This window comes from Rattus norvegicus, chromosome 1 (assembly GCF_021556685.1).
Source record: "Rattus norvegicus strain SHRSP/BbbUtx chromosome 1, alternate assembly SHRSP_T2T, whole genome shotgun sequence".
Classification (NCBI taxonomy): domain Eukaryota; kingdom Metazoa; phylum Chordata; class Mammalia; order Rodentia; family Muridae; genus Rattus; species Rattus norvegicus.
In genome coordinates this window covers 18,257,571-18,281,596 of record NC_141534.1, presented here as the reverse complement: position 1 = coordinate 18,281,596, position 24,026 = coordinate 18,257,571, and the positions used below count along the sequence as shown (strand labels likewise).

Here is a 24,026-nt window from a genome sequence, read left to right as displayed (position 1 = left end):
TAATATCCACTGATCAATGAGTGCATACCATGGTTTTTTTGTTTGTTTGTTTGTTTGGTTTTGTTTTGTGTGTGTGTGTGTGTGTGTGTGTGTGTGTGTGTGTGTGTGTGTGTGTGACTGGGTTACCTCACTCAGGATGATATTTTCCAGTTCCATCCATTTGCCTATGAATTTCATGAAGTCACAGTTTTTGATAACAGTGAGGACTTTTTAAAAGGCCAGTAACTTGCATTGAACATCAATTCTTCTTCAATTAATGATGATGTCATTTATGTATTCTTTTAAAAAGATTTCGAACATGGATCGAATGCTTTACTCTGCAATGATCCCGATAATGCTTCTTAAGATGCCTCGTTTCCTTGGAAGATTGTTGAAGGTCGGAGCTTGGGGTCATATCTGGATAATCAGAGATGTGATATACCCCGTACATGGGTTCATTGGCGCTCTCGTTGTGTAGAGTATTTTGAGGCAGGGACTGGTTGGAGTCGGGTTTACCGACAGTGTCATCTTAGACTTGTAATTTGTCCTTGATCTCAGTCAATGAGAGCTCTTGTATACTCTTTCTTCTATAGGTAGGATCTACTATGAAATGTTTTCAATGATATCCTTAGTCACTATATCATTGTTAATCATAATCACTCATAACTACTAATAGTATATTATTGGATATATAGAATGCTTTTATTTTTTCCATTCTAATCAATATAATGAGATGTGTTATCTTTTCGGTCATGTCTTTGTTCATTTTCACATGACTTTTCTTCATTAATTTTTTCTCACATTACATCCCTCCCTTTATATCACAGTCCTCTTTCCCTTCTCCTCTCATTCCCACCCTTACAAATCCTTCCCCGCATTACTCACTGCCCTCCTAGGGTACCACCAGTGCCTTTGGACTAGGCACATCCCCTCCCACTGAGGCCCAGCTAGGCAGTCCCCTGGGGAAGCGGAACCAGAGGCAGAGAACAGAGTCTGAGTTAGCCCCTGTTTCTGTTGTTAGGGGACCCACATGAAGACCAACTGCTCATCTGCTATTTATGTGTAGGGGCCTAGGTCCACCCTTGCATACTCCCTGGTTGAGGACTCAGTCCCTGTGAGCCCCCATGAGCCCAGGTTACCTTTCTCTGTAGGTCTCTTCTCGTTCTGTCCTTGACTCCTCTGGCTTGCTCAATTCTATTCACCCCATCTTCCACAGGATTCTCAGGGCTCCACTTGATGTTTGCCTGTGGGTCTCTGTACTTGTTTCCATTTGTTGCTAGATGAAACCTCTCAGGAGGCAGTTATGCTCCGCTCCTGTCTGTAAGCATAGCGGAGTATCTTTAATAGTGTCACGGCTTGGCTCTATCTCATGGGATGGGTCTCAAGTTGGGCCAATCATTGGTTGACCATTCTCTCAGTCTTTGCTTTCATCTTTCTCCTTGCATATCTTGTAGGCCGGACAAATTTGGGGTTGAAGTTTTTTTGGGGTGGGTTGATATCCCCTTTCCTCCACTGGAAGTCCTGCCTGGCTACAGGAGGTGACTTTTTTTTTTAATATACAGTTATCTATTTTGAATTATCACATTAGGAGCCATATATGTCTTTCAAGCTTTTGCGTATTGCTAGATTGCTATCTATAAAGTTGCCTAAAATTCATGCAAACACTTAAGTTTAGGCACTTTTCCTTGACGAATTGGAGAACCTTTAGTTCAAGCAACCAAAGAGTTAAATATAGGGAGGTATAAATGCGTGACTTGACATCATCATTAAGCCTTCAGATAGCTAAGCCTCCATCAAACATTTCTGTACACTTACTTGAAATTTGAGGGAACAAGAATAACAGCCAATAAGGTTTGGTTTTTAACATCCAGAGTGAGGGATGTACATGTGTAAAACCCAGTTGTTCTCAGATATTTCGGAAATAATCTTCTGAAGTTGGTAAGAACATAGTGCTGACTACATTTAAGTTGATGGAGGGAAGTCTGTGTCCCAGCTGCAGCTACATGGGAACCTGCTGTGTCAATTGCCACTGTTATCAATTCTGAAGACAGGGCTTGCAGTGGTTCCTGCTTGTTTCTCCTTTGCAGAGCTGCTCCGTAAGTGCATTATTAATGTGCAGAACTCAGCCAAGGGAGCCATGTAGGGCTCTGTGTAAATAAGACTATTTATCCCAACCATTCCATAGAATAGAATTATCTGCACTAATTTTCTTCATTATTTAACCTGTGTTGAGTGGCAGTAAAATGTTGAAATAGTTAGGATAAGCTTTTATTTCATGACTTTCGTCTTTGTAATGATCAAATTTGGTAAGGGCTAATGATGACTAGTGTTTGTTCATTCCATTTCTTTAATAAGAAAATGGTTGTAGCTTAAAATGCAAATGGCTGAAAATTGCTAAATGGTCTTAATGGTAAATATAACGCGCTTTTAAAATGTGACACAGAGCATATTTTACTCCAAACTTTATTTTATGATTGAAGAAAATTACTATTAGGAAGCTAATAATTCTTTTGAGCTCTACATTTTAAAATTGGTAGTCAGAAGGTAAACTTGTGGAAATAAATATGCCATTTACTTATAAAATCTCTCATCAGTAGAGAAACAGGAGGCAGAAATAGACCAGTAATGCTGTATATAGCTTTTCTAGGCTCTCAGGCCTGGTCATGGTTAAGACCAGAAACTAGTCTAATTCAGATTGGCACATTGGAGAGACATTTTGGTAAGTATTGATGTTAAGAATGTGAGAATAGCCAGGAATAAAAGCATTTTTTTTCTGTAAATTAGATTAGTATCCAGGATATCCTATTTCTGTTTTTTGTTTCCTTTTTTTTTTTTCATTTTGGAAGTTATTTTCCAAAAATACACAGATGATTTTTTATTCTATTAATGTAGTCTGTGAGAATCAGGCTAAAAAGTTATCCCAGCATTGAGAGAAGATGATGACTGAGAAACACAAGTAAACAATAACAGGAATTACTATTAATATCGTATGTGCATTCTGTACTTGACTGTACTGAAGTACTAGAAAAAATTATCATAAAAGCTTGGGATCACAAATGTCCCCTCTAGTGACAATTGCCCAGATTGGAAATTCGATTTCTTATGTAGTTGAAGCCTTCCTCTCTGAAGTGTTTTTGTCTGTCTGTCTGTTTGTCTGTTTGAACACCAGGTTTTGGATTAATTGAGGCAGGTAGACAAGTAGTCATTGAGCTTTTTGTATGTCATGGTACAATTTATTATGTTTCAGAGTAGGATATAGAAGAATACTTGTGCATTTCGGGAAGAGAGGGCCAAGTGCAGCATAAGAAATCTTATATAAAAGTTAGCTCTGTGGTATGACTCCTAATGGCATGCTGTTGTTTGCCAGCAAGATGGCTCAGTAGGTAAGAGATTGATACAGAGTGTGAGAACTGAGTTTGAGTCTTAGGTCCCATACACTGGAAGAAGGATACCAATTCTCTCAAGTGCCTGCTGACTTCAGCCATGTGCCCTGCCATACAGGTGTACACATACACATTCCCCACCCCCGTCTCTCTCATGCACATATGTCACACATATAAAATAAAAATTTTATAAGTGTAGAAAGAAAGTCTAGTTGAATAGTACCTCTTACAATTGCTTTGCCAAGTATTCTTACGCCAAGACTTGATGTTTTCAGGACTTAGTAAATGGCAAAATACATATGCGTTAAATAAACAAAAGTATTAGTATTTGAGCTTGGATGCGATTCCCCATCCTGTAGTCTCCCGTTTCTTTGCTTTACATTCTCGATGACAGAGAAGTCAGAAGAAGAATGTACTTTCTGCGCACATCAGACTTGCTTCATTTTCCAAAAGCTTGCTCTTTTGTAGGACTGGGGAAATTTTAGAGAGAGTTTTGAGCCTGAATCCGACTCCTACCATCTGACCCTAAGTCAGAAGTGGTGCCTTGTATTTCTACCTTGTAAATCAGGGTTAACAACACACGCTGGAGATGAATCAATTTTTTTTGTCTGGTTTGTGCGATGTTAGTAAGAAACGGATCTACATGCCGTCTTCACTGTTGTTTTTCCATGGCTCTACCCCAGAAGACACTTTAAAATTTAATATTTTCACAGAGCGGTATCCTTTCATAGTTGTATGATCCCCTGGCTTGTTAATATTCTTAGCCCCGTTCTTTCTCATGTCCTTTCAGGTTCCTATATGGTTGTGGACTCCTCAAATCATGATCCTGGAGAGAAAGCCCGCCTGCAGCTGCCTACAATGAAGGAGAATGACACTCACTGTATTGATTTCAGCTACCTGTTGTACAGCCAGAAGGGCTTGAACCCGGGCACTTTGAACATCCTGGTTAGGGTGAATAAAGGACCTCTCGCTAATCCAATTTGGAACGTGACTGGATTCACTGGTCGTGATTGGCTTCGGGCTGAGCTGGCTGTGAGCACCTTTTGGCCTAATGAATACCAGGTAATCCACTAAGAGTTTCTGGTTTGTGCTTTCCTGTCTTGGGTCTCTCTCTATGTCGAAAATATAGATCTGGTTCTATATAATATATAATATAGAAAATATAATACTGGTTCTGCAGGAGTAGTGTCCCTCCCTTGCGTTTCCAACTCTTCCTTCTTGAGGAGTTTGAATACGTTGCCACAGAACCTTCAACTATAGAAAATATTTTCATGCATAGAAAACGGTAGTTCAGCCCGACAATTTGTTGTCTGCTTGGTAAAGGGTTACTTATTTCTTATTCTGATGTACATATGTCTGTGTCTTTCTGCAGGAAGAAATAGGTTTTTTTGTTTTCCTGTTAGACTGCAATATTCTCACTGGATTGGCTTACTCATTTCTTGAGAATACCATTTGGGAAATAAACAGGAGTTAGAATTTTGTGAAATATATGGTCTTTAGTGGGGTCATTTGACTATTCTTTTCCTTAACTAAATGGGATACTTAAAATAAGCAGAGAAACAGGGCAGGTGGTCCATAAGAACCTTTGGATGATTTTTCTTGGAATACTCGGTCTGATTATGATGGGAGGATATAATGAGTCGTGTTCAGGACATATTGCCAGTTCAGGGTTCTCGTGACTGAGTTTCCTTGGTTTAAGAGAGAAGCCCATATTCCGGCTTGAAGACATACTCAGTCACTCAGACTACAATACACCATCTTTTTGTAAGAACTCAGAGCTTGCGTTACACGTTGAGATTTAAACGTTTTAGAAGACCTACCTCTTCACGGTTTATTGTAGAGATAACAGAGTGTATTTATGTTCAAGCGTATTCCACAATATCCAGTACCAAGGTTATTTCATTCAAGTATTTCAAAAGGAAGCCCTTTCTTTATGGTTTTTACTTATTAATTACAAAATAAAGGAAGCCTTTCTTACTTGTGTTTTCCCTGTGTTGAATTTTCTAGTTTCCTGGTCACCCATGCTATGGTTCTGACGAAAGGCGCAACTCTCATTTTGAGGTTGTGCATATGCCGAAAGCTCAGGGCAGTTCATTAGGTGCTAGTGCCTTACATCATTCCTGTACCGAAAAAAAAATGTTCCTTTTCACTCTGATAGGAAAGCCATGTTTGTTTGTTTGTTTTTGTTTTTTTGTTTTGTTTTTGATGTTTTGGACGTAAAACTAGAGTAACAGTTGGTTTCAGTCATGTTCTCAACTGTACATGATTTCCTTGATTGGTGTTTTAATTGTTTTAGTCATACAGGTAACCGTTTGCACCTGTGCAGTATTTTGATAGGTGACATGGCTGGTGATCGTCTCTATTCCAGGACTGGTTATTAGAGTTCAGTTGTGAGATTTCTTGCTGAAAAATTTGGAGGATGGATTTCTATTCTTCTGTAAGAAAAGGACTACCTCATTGTGATCCAGAAACACTTTCTAGACTTGCCTTCCTATTTATAGCTTAAATGATTTGTTTTCTCAGATCTAACCTCCTCAAATTGGGCTTGGTAGCTCTTGGAGGTTAGTCTAGTGTTCGGGAACCAGGTACGTGAGGATTGCCCTCTAAATTCAAGGGCAGCCTGGGCTATAGTTTGAATCTTAATAAAGATGGATGGAAGGAAGGAGAAAGGAAGGAAGGAAGGAAGAAGAATACCCAAGCCTTTTCACGTAATTGATTAAGATTTCAGAACTTCTTTTTATATTTGAAAAAAATAACTTTAGGAAAAAATGTCAAAATGGAAACCTTTTTCCTTGAGAAAAAAAATGTACTAACAGGATTGTCTAAATCAGCAAATGATTTGACGAGATCCCCAAATATTTGACTTGCAAGGAATCTTCAGGTGAAACTGTACCACAAAAGCAATGCACTGGGTTTCATGGTTTGGTGTTTCATTCTTTAATATTGTTTTAAACATAGTTTATATAGAAATCTGCTCGTTCTGCACACCCTTGTGCTTCATGGCTGGTCCCACTTGTGAAATGCTCGCTACAAAAGAATGACGGATTGTGTTTGCATTGTAGCCACTTTAAGCAGAAGAATGCATTGAGTACACACTACCATTGTTGAATGGAGAAAGCAGGTGTATATTTTCTATTTTGCCAATCCTCATAGTAGCCCGGGACTATATAAGAAGCTTGTGTGTGTCTGTCTTCAGTACAGTAATTCTTTTCAGCCCAGCATCCTGATAGAATTTCTCATACTTCCGTTTATTTTATGTCATGGTAGGAATTTGCTGTGGCATGTTTTAGGCTTGAAGGTGGTGCTGTAGACTCAAGCTGATTGCCAAATACATAGCAAACAGAAAGGCTCACACAAAGTCCTTTAGAAATATAATCACCAGTTACTAATGTAAAGCTAAAGATCCGCAAAGTAAAGAGTAATAATCGGAGTAATAATCCTCACTTTGGAAGCCAGACTAGACGTGCGCGCATGAAGGGAGTTCTGCTTCGGCATTAAGCTCATTTCCCTCTGAACAGCAAGGCTGTTACTAAATGAGGCAGAGAGATGACATACCTAACCTGCAAAACTCTTAGTGGAGACTTAATCTGTTGCTTTCTATTAGCGCGGTACACATCATTAATCTCAGAAATGATGTGTGGTGAACACTACAGGGCCCTGGCCTGGGACTGAATTGCAACGATCTAGCAAGTGTCTTCCCAGGAGAGGCCAGCACAGACATAGTGCAGTCCATTTTCTGCACCTTTTCTTTCTGTTGCTTTGGAAAGGATAGAAGAACATAAGCTCTAGACCCTGGCTCTGTCTCCCTTTTAGAGTTGTACTCACATGAGCTATACTCCAGATAGCAGAGCTCTGAGCTAAGTCAGGTAAGCACAGACATGAATAGGTAGTCTCTGAAAGATGGGATGTGTGAAAGAGGGCGGACTCTGGACCAGGAGCTGCTGCTAACCATCCTTTCGAGGTCTAGGGGTGTTAAACGTCTCCTCTATTTCTTAGATCTCCAAATTTTCCTAGTCCTTATTTGTCTACGCAGGTCCCACCTTAGAAATATATTATAAAGTTACATTGTCCAAACTTTGGCTACTTGCTGTGAATATCAAGATGTGTTTAGATGCCGTTTTGTCTGTTTGCTTGTCACTGTCAGCTTCTCTCACACTGGAAGGACTTCTCACTTCATTGGCATTTCCCATTCTTTTCGTAGGTAAGGGTAGGCAAATGATAATACTCCGGGTGGTGAGTCAGAAGAGGGAGATGGGGGAAGGAGGAGGAAGGTTGTTACTAGGGCCTTTTTCTGAAGAAGAAAATGATTGACCAGCCTAGCACTGCAGCAAGAGTACGGAAGGGGCAAAGTCATAACAATATATAATAATATATAATAATATGTAATAATAGCAATAACTATTGTTTAAATTGCTCATAGATGAGCATTTTGCTTCCTAAAATGACATGTAGCATATCCCTTTCAGGATGCATGACTGTATATGGGTGACTTGCTCGCAGAAAGAAAGGAAGGGAAGAGGATTCTGCCTTCCATGTACAGAGTGTTGTCTGAGATTAGACATGTATCATCTTTATTTAACCATTTCAGAAAATGTAGAGTACATGTATCTTACCTTCCTATGCGGAGCAGGCTTCTGATTGGTTAACGGAGGACTAAAATTCCACTTTGCCCTCGTTAGTTATTTCGCCTGGCTGCTAAAAGTTTGGACTTTACCCCTCTCAGTAACTATTGAATATAACCATGTACATAGGCTTCTTTTAGTAATGGCAGCTGTGATATCTCAGCCTGGTCACTGTGGCTCATTTTTATATGGACAGCCATTCTTTTATCAGTTTTCTTCGATTGTTATCAAAATGGATCTTTGCCGATCTGTCTTTTCACTTCTGCCCTTGCCTTCCGCTGCGTTTAAAGTAGTCCAAATGAGGATGAAAAGCCTCCCCTTGTATTAGAGTCATTGTTTCTCTAAAACTTCTGAGTGTGACTTCTCCCTGCTTCCCGGGGCAATTTGCTTTTATTACAGAATGTCTCCTCTCCTTTGATGTTAGACTCGGTATTGATTCGTTGATGAATGTGAGCTCATGTAAACAAACATAGACAAATGAACCAGTGCTCTACATTTAACCACAAGATAATTGTTTGCATAAGGCTCTACCTTCTCCTCAGAGCCTGAGGAGAGCCTGCCTTCTCCTCAGAGCCTGAGGAGAGCCTGAGGAGCTGTTATGACACCTTAGACGACACAGGAAGCCACTAACTGTTCTGACAACTCTTGCCATGAGATTAATTCAATTCCTCTTAAGTAACTGGTTGAAAAATAATGAGCATTAAGGAGAGCCAGGCGTTTTTCAATATATGACTCTCCTTGCCCTATGAACTTGTCCCTCGGGGAGAACAGGATTCCTAGGAGTGTAGAAGAGTAGCACATGGGTGGCTTGCTCAAATTCTTGCACTTTTAGTCTGGTTGGCTGGGTTTGAGGCTCCATGCTTTGTTTTGCTCATGCTTTTATTGATTATTTAGCCCTCATTTGGTTGAGACAGTCTTTACACAGCAACGTAAAATAACACGGGCAGATACAGAAGCGCGAAACTCGTTTCCTTCTCATCAGCTTAGCGGTGTTTCTGACACTGCTTCTACTTTATTAGTTCAGCTCCATACTGTAGATGAAAAGCCTGTACATCAACTTCAAATTAATTCCCCTTTCAGCAGTTGTCTGGGCTAATACTCAATAGTTAACTCATATGAGTCTGTGATTTTCGATTTCCAGTACAAAGCAATTGAATGTCTGCTTTGTATGCTGCCATCTTCAAAGACTGGTATTTCTTATTTTGATTTGCAGGACGTGTTTGAAGGAAGTGCTGGTTTTGCAAAGGGAAAACAAAATTAAATCTAACTAGACTTTTGTCTAAAGCTTAATTCCCCCCTCCTTACTTTTTTAAAGATTTATCTATTTATTTCATGTATGTGGGTACACTGTTGCTGTCCTCAGACACACCAGAAGAGGGCATCAGATCCCATCACAGATGGGTGTGAGCCACATGTGGTTGCTGGGATTTGAACTCAGAACCTCTGGAAGAGCAGTCAGTGCTCTTAACCCCTGAGCCATCTCTCCAGCCCCCATGGTAACCATTTCTTAATCACCTTAAACTCAGCTATATATTGGTTATTTTCCTGGGTGGTACTTCTCTGATATGAAGCTTCTCAGGCATTTCAGTATTTCCTTTGAATTAAAATTTTAATCTCCATTCTCTCATTGTTACTTTTATTTATATTTATTTTTTATTTTATCTTTCTTTCTTTCTTTCTTTCTTTCTTTCTTTCTTTCTTTCTTTCTTTCTTTCTTTCTTTCTTTCTTTCTTTCTTTCTTTCTTTATTTTTGAGATGGGATCTCACTATGTAGCTCTGGCTCTTCTGTGCAGACCAGGCTGGCCTTGAACTCTCAGAGTTCGACTTGCCTCTGCCTCCCAAGTTTATTACTCTTACTTTTTGTCATTTTGCTTACTTCTATCCCTTGCTATGCTCAAGTTGCTTTGTTTCTTCTCCAGATAATTTGGTTATCAACTTTTGGTTATTTTACTTCTTTATGTTTCCTTCTGACATGCCTTGATTTGTTAATTAACTTTTTGTCAATTTGTTCTTCGACAATGTTATACATGTATGTAATATGTTTTGATCAGGCTCATCCTCACGTTCTCTTATACCTCTCTCAACCCGTCACCTGATCTCCTTCCCTTTCCTACATGTTTCTCTTGTTTCCTTTTGTCATCTATTGAGTTCCACTGGGACACTCATTTTGGTTTGAAAATTGTCCACTGGATCCTGATTGACTCACCAATACGTACATAGATGAAAACTACGATTGCCACTTCCTCAGGGGCAATAGTTCAGCAATTGATCCCTCATCTATAGATCCCTGGTTAATTGTTGGTAAACAAAGTTGTGTGCAGGACAAGTGCCGGAAACCACACTGATTACACTTCAGTGCTAGAACCAGAGTCAGTTAATGCTCATACAATTTTTCTAAAAATTTATTTTTTATTGTCATCTGGTAATATGCCTTTTGACGTGCTGAATGGTTTGTATGGATTCTCTACTCAAGAGTGGAGTAGATGAGGCAAGGTGAATATAGCTGTACACTCTGATGAACTGGATTTTGTTTCCTTGTCAGAAGTACGCATTGGGATGCTATGACCTCCTTAATATTCAACAGGGCTCGGACAGAAAATACACAAACAGAGAAGGTATGGAGAGAAGTCAGAATGAGCATCCTGTGGGTGGGCAGCCGCACAGATGGGGCTCAAGGAGATGACTTTGAAATGGGAGGGGTGAGGGCCTCATGCTGATTCCTCTGGACACTGTCGGTAAGGGTTTCCAAATCCAGGTCTGGAGACGTGTCTGTGTTGATTCTGAACTGGGGCTTGTCATCAGGACCCTGTGATAACAGTGATGCTTTGAAGATCCTCTTGGGGCTGAGTTCAGCAGATCAAAGTGAGTTTAGCCTACGTCAGCAGACACACTTCAGGCACACACTGCTATTCAAACATGTACTTCAGAGCCGCTGTTCTAGAAAGCAGTGACACTTCGCTTAGGCCCACAGAGTAAATGAAGCCAGATAAAGCCTGCCTTCTTTGTGTTAGCTTTCTCTGTCCTTTACCTTGGGTTGCTCTTCTATTTAACTCTGCTCGTAGGGGTGTTCTCTACGCCAGAGATGTCCCCAGCCAGCCCCGTAGTACTTAAACCATTTCATCCCCTTTGGAGTCTGAAGGCCTCTCCCTGAGGCTTCCACTGTGACTCTCTAGACCTAGGTGTTGTTGTGCGACACTTGAGGTCCTGATAAATAGCCAACACCTTTGGATGCTGGCCTGGATGTGGTGGGTTTGGAACCCATCATCTTCTGCTGTCTTCTGTTAGGTAGTTAGTGATTTATTTTTTTTTTAGGAAGGCAATTGGACTCCATCAGACAGACTTCTCGTATTCCAGTGTGGTTCGTTTAAGAAGTCTTCCTTTGTCACTGGAAGTGCTAAATTTGGTTTATTTCAGCTTCTTCTTTCTGCTGGGACCACTGGGGGACCTTTCCTTATTACAGAAGATAGAGCATGCCCAGATGAGGCGCTTAGGCTCCATCTGTCTGTTAAGTCCTTAATCTTCCACACCTGGGTGGTTTCTAATCTTTTGCTCGCTTTGTGTACCACTGGCTCCAAGAGGGACAATTCTGTGTCTCCTCTGCCAACCAAGTTCCCGTGTGCTAGAAAAGGGCACACTGCTTCCCAGCCAGCCCCAGAAATGGAGGTGGATTCTGTTCCCAAACGGACTCGCTGGATTTAATGCATCCCGGTTAGCAAGTGGCATTCACTTGCCCCGAAACCAGGAGTGCCCTGTTGATTGGCAGCAGGGAGCTCTTGGTTCATGTGGAGAGTTCCATTTTGCAGAGGCACTAGCCTCTGAGAATCGACAGTGTATGGCCTTTATGATACAGTGAAAGGTCTTTTCTGCTTTTCTTATTGCCATTTGTGGCTCAGTTTGGAGCTTTTTGAGTTACTCAGCCTTGGCCCTGAACTGTAAGGGACAGCAATTTTAAATGAGTTTGTTATTCGAGTCTGCCTTGGTCAAGCTTCCTCTTCTTTTTTAAAATAGAATCTAGCAAGCAGAGAGCGGATGGAGCTACGCTAACTGCTGTTTCTCAGCCCTCGCTGGACTAACTTCATTTCCCTGGGCTGTGGTGCCAAGAGGTTAGGCTCAGAATTGACTTTCAGCCTTCGGTCCCACTCAGGTTCGGGGGAGCTCATGTTGCAGAAACAATGCTCTTACATCATGGAAGCCTTCCTGACAAGTCCCAGCACGCAATGAAACCATAGATATTTATCAGCTACCTTCGTGTTCCTGGAAATCAGACTGAAAGAGGCTTAGACCCACTTTCCCTGTTCTTCAGGTCAAAGTTCGACACTCTTGGTGACATAGAGCAAGGCAGAGTTTCTGCCAAACCTAGACAGAGTGACTTTAGGAGAAAAGAACAGAAACAGGTGACAAGCCAGTCATTCACTGGCTCATGCTTTTGAATATTTAACTAACTGTGTGTGATTTCGCCACTTTGGTTTATGGGGCAGAGACCAGTTTTTTTGGTTTTTTTTTTTTTTTTTTTTTTTTTTTGCTATTTCTTTGAACATCTAACAGCCACTATTAACCAGAGCTTGAAACGATAAGGTTTGGTGGGTCTTACACCATTATTTGTGATCATATTGCTTAGAATTAGTGAGTTGATCTCATTCTGAGAATGGCAAGTTTCGTAACATAATGGTAATTACTAGTGAAATTCGCATAGAAGAAATTTAAAAAAATACACCAAGATGGGGAAAATTGTCTGGAAATACAAATTAAAGTGACATTTGAACCTTAAAAAGTAAACTAGCCCCACAAACCTTCTTTAATTGCTGACTGTGAGGAAAGCTTCTCTCTTTGTGGGCCACCGAGAGGTTTTTGTGACCTTTCATTTAACAGATGCTGAAAGAGGGTCTTCACTCTTCTCCATGCTCCCACCGTGCTCCGACTGTAGCTGTTGCTTTACCTAGTTGCACTTTATGGCCTTGACTTGGTTTCTCCAGGCTCCAGTACTTTCCAACCTCTTCTTGCTTTTACTGTTGGTTTGGGAGACTCCAATCCACTGAACACCTAGACCCGAGGGGCATCGTGCTCCTCCTAGGAAGAACTGGGTCTTAGACATGGGTCTGGGGATACTGGAATATGGTAGATAGAATGCCTGTCTTATGGACTTGATGAGATTCCATGGGCCTTTCCAGCACCACGTTGACTGGTTTGTAGTGAAAGAATGAGACAGGTCTCTTCAGAGAGACCTTCCTAGGAGAGAGGGTCTAGCACCTCAGAACACTTTTTGTTTTTGTTCCAAGCCCCCACATGGCAGCTAATCGTCGGTAACACTAACTCCAAGGAATCTGCTGCCGTCCTCTGTCCCCTGCATGCTCTGCACACATGTGGAAGTCCTTCCGTGTAGGTAAAACACCAACATGCTCTCTGTGTGTTGTGGGGTATGTGTTTGATACATGTGAGTGGTGCATGCACATACGTCCCTATCTGTGCACACAGATGTGGAGGTCAGAGTAGGACATGAAATATCTTCTCTCTCTCTTGATTGCCCTCTCCCCTTCCGTCATGAGACAGAGTCTCTCATAGAACCATATCTTGTCTTTAAGTACATGTTCTCTGGCCGGCGATCCATTTATCTTTATAGGAATGGGCCTGGCTTTCTTCCCATCTATACTGGGAATTCAATCAGGTCTTCAGGATTTCAGTGTAAGCATTCCTAACTGCTTATTGGTCTTCCCTGCTCTGGAAAATACATCGTTGTTTGGCAATTCATGCAAAATAGGAAAACTTTTGGTTTGTTTTTGTTTTTTGTTTTGATTCTTTTTTAAAAATTAAAAGGGAAACCCTGTCTCCAACTTGCCTGTTATTTAACTTCATTTCAAACATTAAGTGATCTACATTCAAATGGCTAAGATTACCCAAAGGATAACTTCTAAAGGGTAGTCCTTCTAGAATCTAAAAAACATGCAGCCACAAAACTCAGTGTGTTTTCAAACTTACGTTTAAGTTTCTTTTGAGACTTTCACCAAGTTGATATCTTAGAAGACACAGAGAGAAAGTTAACATTCTTGTCAATTCTTGAAACCAATTAGCTCTGTTTGCTCTTTTTTTTTTGGTTCTTTTTTTCGGAGCTGGGGACCGAACCCAGGACCTTGCGCTTCCTAGGCAAGCGCTCTACCACTGAGCTAAATCCCCAACCCCTGCTTTTTCTTAATAGGGGAGAAGTACCCTCACCCCCATTTACAGGGTTACAAACTTTAACCGGAAGGCTTTGCTGATCCTTCTTCCTCAGTCCCGCTGTCAGAGACCCATTGAGAACAAGGACTATGAGTACAGAGGCTAAACAAGCGAGGAATTGTCTTCTGTTCAACTGTCTCTTAGAAAACCTGGCTGTTTGGTGTATTTTACAATCAAACGACTTTTCTGCTCTCTAGTTTAAAGAGAAAGAATGTTTCCATTGCATACACTGGAGTTACCTGTCCTCTGTGACTTGCAAAGCATGGGGACATAAATAAGTTCCAAAGCCTCTTTGATGCAGGTCTGCTTTCTCTCTGCGATGTATCCAGGGTCAGTGACGTGAGCTGCTCTCCCCGTTTCAGCCTCTGTGTGACTTGGCCCGACTGTGAAGACACACTTCATCCTCAGTAGTTTATCAGTGAGGAGTGGAGAAGCACCTAGGGCTGTACTCTCATTTCTACTGAGTACACCGCAGAAAGTATCAACACACCGCCGGGCAGCGTTCCTGCTCAGAACTGCACACTGTGTTCTGTGGTAATTAGTGTCCTCCAGGGCTGCCCCCTCCCACCTAACTATAGTGAAGCCTTTGTCTTCTTAAGATAAACTTCTCTGTGGTTCCCGTTGTCTCTAGACTTCAAGTAATTATTAAATGGGTGTTGTAATGGAGATAATCAGCCCTTGGAACTACAATCATAATGGAAATCTCATGCTCTTTAAATTCTAGGCAAAAACACCCCAGGTATTTTAAAGAACATCTTATCGTCTCTCAAAGGAAAAACAGCTTGAGCAGCGTGTCTTAGTGCTGGCCGATTCTTAGTGCTGCTCTTTTCATACTCTCCTTGGTGTTGAACACAGTTGGATCCAGAACTTTCCCAGTCCCAGTTGTTACTGTGCTTCTGCTATAAGGGTGAGGGCCTGTGTTTTGTTACCCAGGAGTCCGTAACCTCAGGGGGAGGCATATCCTGGGCCCATCCTGAGGATCTAATCTATTCAAAACAGTAAACTTTTAAGTTCATTGTCACAATAAATAAGGTAGAGGATTCCAAAGGAAAATACCCAGTGTTGTTGACCTCTGACCTCCAGGTATACACGCGTGGACAAGCCCACCTCCACATGCATCAATACGGGCCATTCACTCTATCAGAGGGACTGTTAATACCTATTTGGAGAATGCATGGTTTTAACAGAGTACTGTGTGTTGATATGGTTCCATACCAATCCTTAAAAACTGAGTTCTGTACAGAGATAACACAGAGAAGAACACTGATGAGAATTGTAAAGGGTTAATCTACTAAAAGTATTTGTTCTCAGTCCTGGTCCTCAACAGTAGGCACATCTTCATACACCTAATCCCACACCGAGGTCACCGTTTTTAGACTGATAGAAACCTAAGGTTCTAAAAGCAAACCCAAGTGTCAGGAGAATGTCCAGGTGTGTTTAGGGGTAGAGTGGAGTGTACAGGAAAGAGAGGCTGAGTTCAGAAGGTCTTGTGAGGAAAGAGAGTCAGTTTCAGCGCTGGTGTGGTCTCATTGGTTTGGGAAAGCCCTACTGTAGTTCTGTCCACATACATGGAGGAGACTAGAAGAAGAGATCCGTCGGAGTGTAGGCTGAGGAAAGTCAGTTCTTGTCAAAAATAGTTTGCAGACAGAGGAGAAGGGAGCTGACAGTTATTCGGCAAGTTAGCTTAAGGGTAAGAAGGCATAATTTTCAACAATTTCCGAAGTGGCTGTTAACACACTTCTGCAATGTTGTACTCAGTATTTATGAGGCGTGGAACTCTCAGCATCACTGTTACAAAGTCAAACTCTGCCATTCAACTCTGCCAACCACAGGGCCAGTTCTGCGTCCTATAACATCGAGTCTCAATCAGCAGAAATTTAATTCTTTAGGTATAAATAACCAGGCACGTGTGCATTCCTAGGGTGCACTTTTGCTCTTGTCTTTGCAATGTTTAAATGTTTTGTCTCACAAAGAATGAGTATGGACACCTTACTTGTAATGAGTAAACGTTACTTCTAAACCTATCTTACATCGTTGTATACCTGGGTTCATATAAACATTTCTGGAGTAAAACGGGGCCCTATGTGGAAAGTGTATTAAAGAGAGCTAATTTATCAGTAGCCCCAGGAATAAGAATGGCTATGTGGCAATAGGCCCTTATTTGTGAATACCCAAAGTCTATTTTATATATTTTAGGTGTTGTAAAATATTATTCATTTCTTCTCGTTAAACCACAGCCTTCTAAACATGTAGAAAACAGTGCTGTGTGGATCACAGGATATGTAAGAACAGGCCTCAGGCTGGCTTTGGCTGTCTAGAGGTGATTTAGCAAACTGCTGGATAATAGGGAAAAACTTCAGGGCAAGACTGGCTTATGTTATCTCTTAGAGGAATATAAAATAAGATTCTTTCCAATGCCAGGACAGCAGGCTCCCAAGCATTAGAACCTTTTTGCCTAGCTCTTACCCTACCTGACGGTTTCCTTGAAAACATGCTTCTACTCCAATATCTTTCTCCCGTATCTTCACAGCGAAGCTTCCACAGACCATTAACAACCTCTCTCCCCATCAGCTTTCAAGGTATATAGTCGCCCTCAGACTATGAGTACACACACATATATTTCCTTAAATTACCATCTTAACTTGTAGATAGAGGCTGACTTGTGTGTGCTTGGCACAGGGCTGTACTTTCTTTCCAGAACTGTTATTACCAGTGAGTCTTAACTGAAAACACAACGGACCGTCTGTCCCCTGCAGGCCCCGCTCCTGCCCACATTATACTTGTTTCTTTATTCCGTGGCACCTTCTTAGTTCTCAAAACTTTCGTTCAGAGTTCTCCAAACTTTCGTGTTACTGGATCTTTTTTTCAGTGGCATATTCTCAGTTCTCAAAACAGGGCCTTCTATGCCAAATTATTGGGAAATATTTGATGGACAAAGAGATGCATATTATATAATTAAAAAATAAAATGCACAGATACCCTTGTTCTCTGAATGTAATCTTAAAAAAAAGAAAAAAGAACATTGCATACCAGTCTATATTTTGAAATGTAACATTTATTTATGTCAATTGTTTTAGATGTTGAAACCAGACATTTTCTTTGTATTGTGCTCAAATGCCAGTATATCTGGGGCTAGGCATATAATCCAAATACTATCTTTTCTTAATTACCCTCATTTCTCTAAAGACAAGGCAACTACGGTGTTAGAGTACATGCAAATTTATAACTGTTTATAGCATGCCAGTGCATAAGAAGTCCAGAAAAAAAAAGGCTCAACACAAACATATTATGTTTGCAGGCTTTTTGTTCCTTCATTCTGAGTAACATTAATTCACATAAATTATAAATACATTTTTTTAACTTGTAGAGAATGTCCCCTCAGTTTTGTAAATGCCGATCTGAGGTAAATACTGCGAGCACATTGGCTCTTCTTCCAGCCTGAGGAGAGCGAGCATGAGATGACCATCCTTGCCTCTGACAATTAGACGTCCAGTGTTTACTTCCGTGAGTCTCTCTGTTACCTCAGTCCTTTAGGATAGGCCATTATCACAGTAATTTATGACATCGTATCCAAGCTAAAGTAAAAAGATTTACATCCATTTTCATACCCATCACAGGATGATTATTGTGTAGCTTATTAAAATCCTTATCCACTCTGGACTAGGCCTCTGCAGGATAATGGATATATAATGCACGGGAATCCATGAAGGCCAACCATGCGTAAACATCAAAATATCCATAAATCAGGGTACTTTCCAAATACTTTGGGAGAAGCATCACAGCAGGTTTCAGCAAAGGCACTGCTAAGGATTTATTCTTAACCAACTCTGTGTAGTTGGGAAGGGTTCTTTTTACACAGTGCAAATGATTAGCTAGGCGGTTACAAAAACTTGAGGTCTCCTGAGAGGAAGACAGTAAATGGCTGTTAAGGGGGCTAAAGATGCCCAAGAAAATACAACTCTGGAATTGGGGGCCCTTTCATCTCTATACTGCACTGAAGCGCTAATCATTAATGAGCCCTGCAGGAGCTTTGATGGCAGCCATAGTTCTTTCTGGGAATAACTACCATGTGGTCCTTTATGATACAGATCCTAACTTTCACACTAGTTCAGTGCTTCTCCCTGTGCACAGCATTACATGGATTTTTTTTTTTTTTAATGTTCTGGCCTCTAGTACCAGACATTCTGAGTTCAAACTATAGAGTACGGCCTAGGACTGTAGGTACAACTGACACTGGAAAGAAAGCTGTAAGAGCTGTCCTAGCAAGATACGTACACTGGCGCATTAGAGGCATGTATGGTATAGGTGTAACCCATCGGTTCTGGACCACTCTAAGTCCCGTTTCATGAGATGGGGTTTATATTTGGTCCTATCAAAGGAGTCAAGGACCTGTGTCTAGATGGCATATTGGTTGAGGGACAGAGCACAACAATATTGTTAGTAGATTGCTAATTTATAAAACATTTTGGCTCTGGTACATATATTTCACATTAACTGCAAATACTCTGTGTCTCCAACTTAGCGTGATCAACTGATTTGATAAAAATAAAAATAAATGTGTAAAATGCTGGTGGACACTTTGCATTATTTACTAATTACAGAGAAGCAGGAGGCTAGAGTCTGAAATTCAGGAAGATCCCTCAGCTTAGTAATTTAAATAGCAAGAGAAGAATAGTCCTCCAGCAGCATATCTGTTTCTGAATTCACTCCATTGAGAAAAGTGAGAGAAGCAAGCGAATTCTTTTACGACTATATCAATAAAAGCGGAGCACAAACTGCTTTGAGAGAAGGCTTCTGTGTAACTCACAATAGACACGTAGAAATGATGTTCTTGGCACCATTGTAAGGTTAGAAATAAAGCGATGTCAAGCTCTCAGCAGCCATATCGTAATTGTTACTATTTTCTCTTTTTCAAATATATTTGTTGCTATAATAAAATTTAATATTTTAAAGTTGTCAAATGCATTTGAGTGGTGTTTGCAGTATGGTATGATATCAATAATAGTTTATTAAGATCTGTAAGGTAAGATACTTATTCATATGGTTGGAATGTTTCCTGTCCAAAACTAGGTATTGGTGAGGTGGTGATAAAAGAAGGGTTTAAGGCACGGTTTCTCCTCCTCCTGTTCCTTGTAAAAGAATCTAACTTCCTCCTTTCCTTCCGCTACTGGAAGGCACTATTCATTATTTTTGAGACTGTAGACACAGTATCATCTTAGAAGCAGAATACAGCTTTTGTCTAACACCCAAACTTTCCAGCCCTGTGATCTTTAACTTTTTTTCCTCCAGAATTGAAAGAAATAAATGTCTTCCATGTAAACCATCCTCTGTTACTTGGATATAGCAGCAGGAACAAATTAACGCCACTTATTCTGTACAAACATTTTTACATGGATTATCATCTTTAATTTTCACTTGGTTAATTAAAATTTTATTATTTCATAATGAGCAAACCGAAATTTTAGCTAGAGTCTGTTGTAAGGTTAGTGACCATTAGTTTTGTATTGACCCCCTCAGCATTTTACTAAGTATTTAGTAAGTGCCCAGGAGGACATTTTTATTTCTTTAAAGATGGATGTATTTTTCTGTTTTGTATGCAGACAAAGCAGTAAATATTTACATCAGGATTCAAAGGTAAAGCCCGTCTTTCTTGGAGGAAGCACAAAGGAGGAAGAATGCAGAGTGCAAATTTGCTGGGTCCTTAATGGATGTTGCATTCTGAGTTTTGAAAGAAGGCAGAATTTCAGGGCCGGATAGAGAAAATAGCAGCTATAAATTCACACAATTCTGAATGATGTTTGGGAAATGATGCTTCTTCGCATTTAGATCTTGGAGGTAGAAATGTTTTCAGAAGAAGAGATGTGTTTGTATTTGTTCGCACACTGACTTGTTAGTGTTGCAGAAGTTGCACTTGGAATATCAGAAATGTCAACGGGTTTGTTCTTACCTATGTCTTAAAATCATTCGGGGTCTGTATTCTAAGGACATGGTGCAGTCAAGCCTGGTGACCTGTGTTTTTTTTTCCCCTGCCTGAGGCCCACATTATAGAAGGAGTGAGTGACTTCTGTGAATATGTGTTCACATGCGTACATACCCATACACCCAAGTTCAACTCAAAAACTTGAAAAACAGGTTAAAAGTATAGCTTAGTGGTTAAGAGCACTTGTTATTCTTACGGAGGACTGGATACCCCCATTTCAACCTCTGTGGGCACCAAGCATGCAAATGGTATATAGAAATACGTGCATACCAAACATTTATACACATAAAATAAATACACTTAAAGAAGAATAAACTATAACATTCTAATTACCCTATGCTAGCATTTTCTACATTCTTCTCTTAAAATGTATGTGTTCATTTTTCAAAATAAACTTGATGGTGCATGTTTCGAATATGTGGCACAAGTCCCTTGAGGAATGTATCGCTTATAATCAGAAACTACACAGCAACATCAGAACTTGCTGATACATACTTGTTTTTTTCTGTGGTGGATGTGAATTTTTTCTTTTTTTCTTTTTCCTCAACTTTTTTTTGGTAAGTCTTTATGATATAATAATTTTTCTCTTGGATAGTTGACTAATCAACTCAGTAAATTCAAATACCCTCTTTCTTCAACTTCTGATTGGTAGCCTGAGATCTTTATCTAAATATATCTAAATAGGATATATATATATATATAAAATAATAAATATAAAAATAAATATATCTAAATAAGAATTTCCTACACTTATCTTTTTTCTTTCTATCAGCAGGATATACTTTTGTCTTGTCTTTCCTCCATATTGAGATTTAAAAGCCACCGACTTTCTTGCTCAACCCTACGTGGTTAGGGAGTTGTTGTTATTGTGTCAGAAAAATTCACCACGCGTTTGTAATAAAACAAATGTCTTTGGCTTCTTATTGATATTATATACACGTAACTAGGCCAATCGCAAGAAAATAAATAGCCAAGCCGGAAAAATAGATAACACTGTTAAAGCACATGCCAACCTTGAAGACATACATGTGCAAGTTGAATATGGGCCAAGGACTGCTGTATTCTGGCCTAGTTGGGCAAAGGCATGTATTTCCAGGAGAGCGACTGTGACCAGAGCAACTTGAAAGAGATCGATGTGTCATAAAGTCCATATGCTACCAGATAACCACAAACAGTGATGGGAAAACAGCACGACTCTGTTGGAAAAGGATTTTGTACAGCTGAGGTCTGATTATAACCAAGCCCTCAGTAATATTGTGATTTTGGCTGCACTCTATTCTGTATTAGTTTCCTCTTATAATGTAAGAAATCACCATTGGTTGGTAGTTGAATGTCACAGTAGAGGTATGGGTCACTAGTCCACAGTCGCAGTGTTGGCAAGAGTGTGTCCCTTCTAGAAACATTAAGAACAAATATGTGTTCTCACGTTTCAAGAAAAATTTCCAACCGCTTAGAATTTAAAGAGGTTTACTATGACATTGCACCACATGACCCTATACTGTGGCCAATCCAGGGACTTGTTGAAGTCCTGTTTTTAATTCAGCCTACTACCAACCTGAGTTCCCCTTGTGTAACACCCTTCTGAAGTCCTCTGGTTGGTCTGTTGCTCTTTCCTTTGGAGACATTAATCTGCCCGTTTCGCTGAGCTTCTATTTTGATTTTCCTTATTTGTAAATTTGATTTTTTGTGTAAGTTCAACCGCCAAAGGAAAGTTTGTCAAATGCCTATTTGGATGTCTGATACACTGTATGGATTCAGGGAGTAGTATCTACTATGACTTCTTATTTTCTGCATTGCTTTTCTTATTGTACCCCCAATTTCTTCCTTACTGTACTACGTGTTTTAAATCAATATATTTTCTCCAGTGATTAGATTATTTTGATATATGATTTGTACACTAATAAGAATATAATCATGGATCCATTTTGCTAGAGATTTCAAGAGCTTAACCATTAGGTTGCTCTTGAGAAGCATATTTTAAACACTCTGCAGGTCTCTGGCGTGGCTCTTGTTCCCCTAATTGCTATATCATGGCTTTCCAAGTTGGAGCAGGCCACCAGAACACCTCAAGGTTTTGATAAACTTAGACCTCAGGTCCGTTTCCACGATCTCACCGAACGGGATAGGAAATGATTCAAAAATCCACATTTCTAGCATAATTCCAGTGGCTGTTGATTTGACTGGTCAGGGACCACACTTTGAATGGCTGCTCTAGAATCATCTATGTTGAAAATACAGTAATCGACTTTCTTCCCACGTGTAGTTACATACATTCTGTGACTTTGGCTGAGAGCTACCCAGACCCTGAAGAGGACAGAGTAGTTTTAATGAAAACATAGGAATATTTTTAAGAACCGTATGGAACACAGATCTGCCCTGTGAGGTAGTGTCATTTCAGAGAAAAGTGTGCATTAACAACGGGGAGCTAGCTATCAGCATATCGTTCTATACTAGACGGAACATCGGATAAAGGGTAACATGGGGCTCCTTATTCTCCAATGTTTACCAGTATGTTGAGCGGGCTATTCTTCAATCATGAAAATCATAAAATGGAACTGTTCTCTCTGAGGTTGCCTCTGCCTCACAAATCAAACGTCTTTTACTAATATTGTCTTGCGGTTGTTAAACATAGTGCTATTATTTTGCAATGTGACATTTATGCAGCATGAAGATAGTTCATTGTTATATAATGTGTGGAAAACAAAACATGGGATTAATAATGTTGGACACATCCTTGAAATTGCCCATGAATTATAGCAGTATTAAACACCTAACAATTTCTGTCATGTTTAACCAGAGATCGCTTTGATAAAGGGACCTCATATAAGCTTTTAGAACTTACTTTGTTCACATGAAATATATTACTGTGACAGAGGCTCGCATTTTCTGAGCTTGGCTCTTTAGTGGGAAGCTGAAGGCACAGGAGGGACAGGAGCTCAACTCTATCTCATGAAAGCCTTCCGGTGCCTTATTTAAAAAGAAGGTTCTCACAGGATCAACTGCTCTCTTAAAAAACATGAGTTTAAAAAGGTGTTTAATGTCATTCCATTGATTGGACAATAATAGAAAAATCAAATGCATTGTTCTGATAATTCGATTTTTCGGCCACTTAAACTATTTAAATCAGGCTTCTATTTTAATAGTTTTGCACTTACACTGGACATGGATTTTGACAAGTTCGATTTGTGACTTATTCCCTTCAAGAGAATGAGTTGTGTTTGATGGAGTGGGAATGGTGATTGGAATGTGTTCCTAAGGTAATGTAGCCGGAGATTTCTCTACCTTGAAGTAGACACTGCTCTTCAAAATTCAAGGTGAGCAAGGATTTCCGGTTAGCTCACTTCATAATAGCTTACAAGTGTGCATAGATTTTCTTGAGTTCTTTAAAATGTAGCTCTGAAAGCCTTACTATTCAGAAGCACTTTAGTCAATTTCTACTAGAAGCTGCAGAGTCCACTTAGCGTGCGTGTTCATGACCACTGTAATGCGGATGACTCAAAAGCCTTGGTGGAGCAGGGTACAGCCATGGTGTTCATGAGTGCGTTTGGGAACGGGAAGGGAAAGATCTTGAGATCCGGAATTCAGAAGTGTGAGAGAAGGCACTGTGTGCTGTTGAGAAGGCAGAAGATGTGCTGGGTTTGAGGACGTGAGGGCAGGCAGGGAATCTGACACTTTCAATTTAAAATTTAAGGTTTGCTCCTGCCTTCTTGTTTTGTCCTCTAGCCCCTTCCTCCCTCTCCCCATCCCTCTCCCCCCAGCCCCTCCAAGTGCTCATAGCAGGCCTCTCCTCCTCCTCCTCCTCCTCCTCCTCCTCCTCCTCCTCTCCCCCCCCCCCCCTCTCTGCCTTTCTTT

The 24,026-nt window shown here is 40.3% G+C and overlaps 1 protein-coding gene across 24 annotated transcripts in view; it reads left to right on the top strand.

Annotated features, from left to right (window-relative positions):
• Ptprk (protein tyrosine phosphatase, receptor type, K) overlaps window positions 1-24,026 on the top strand; it is a 499,334-nt gene that overhangs the window by 189,171 nt on the left and 286,137 nt on the right. For all 24 annotated transcript variants that reach the window (XM_087567119.1, XM_087567108.1, XM_087567090.1 and 21 more), the window contains 1 exon segment: window positions 4,153-4,424. In XM_087567119.1, the coding sequence (XP_087423245.1) occupies window positions 4,153-4,424 (272 nt within the window).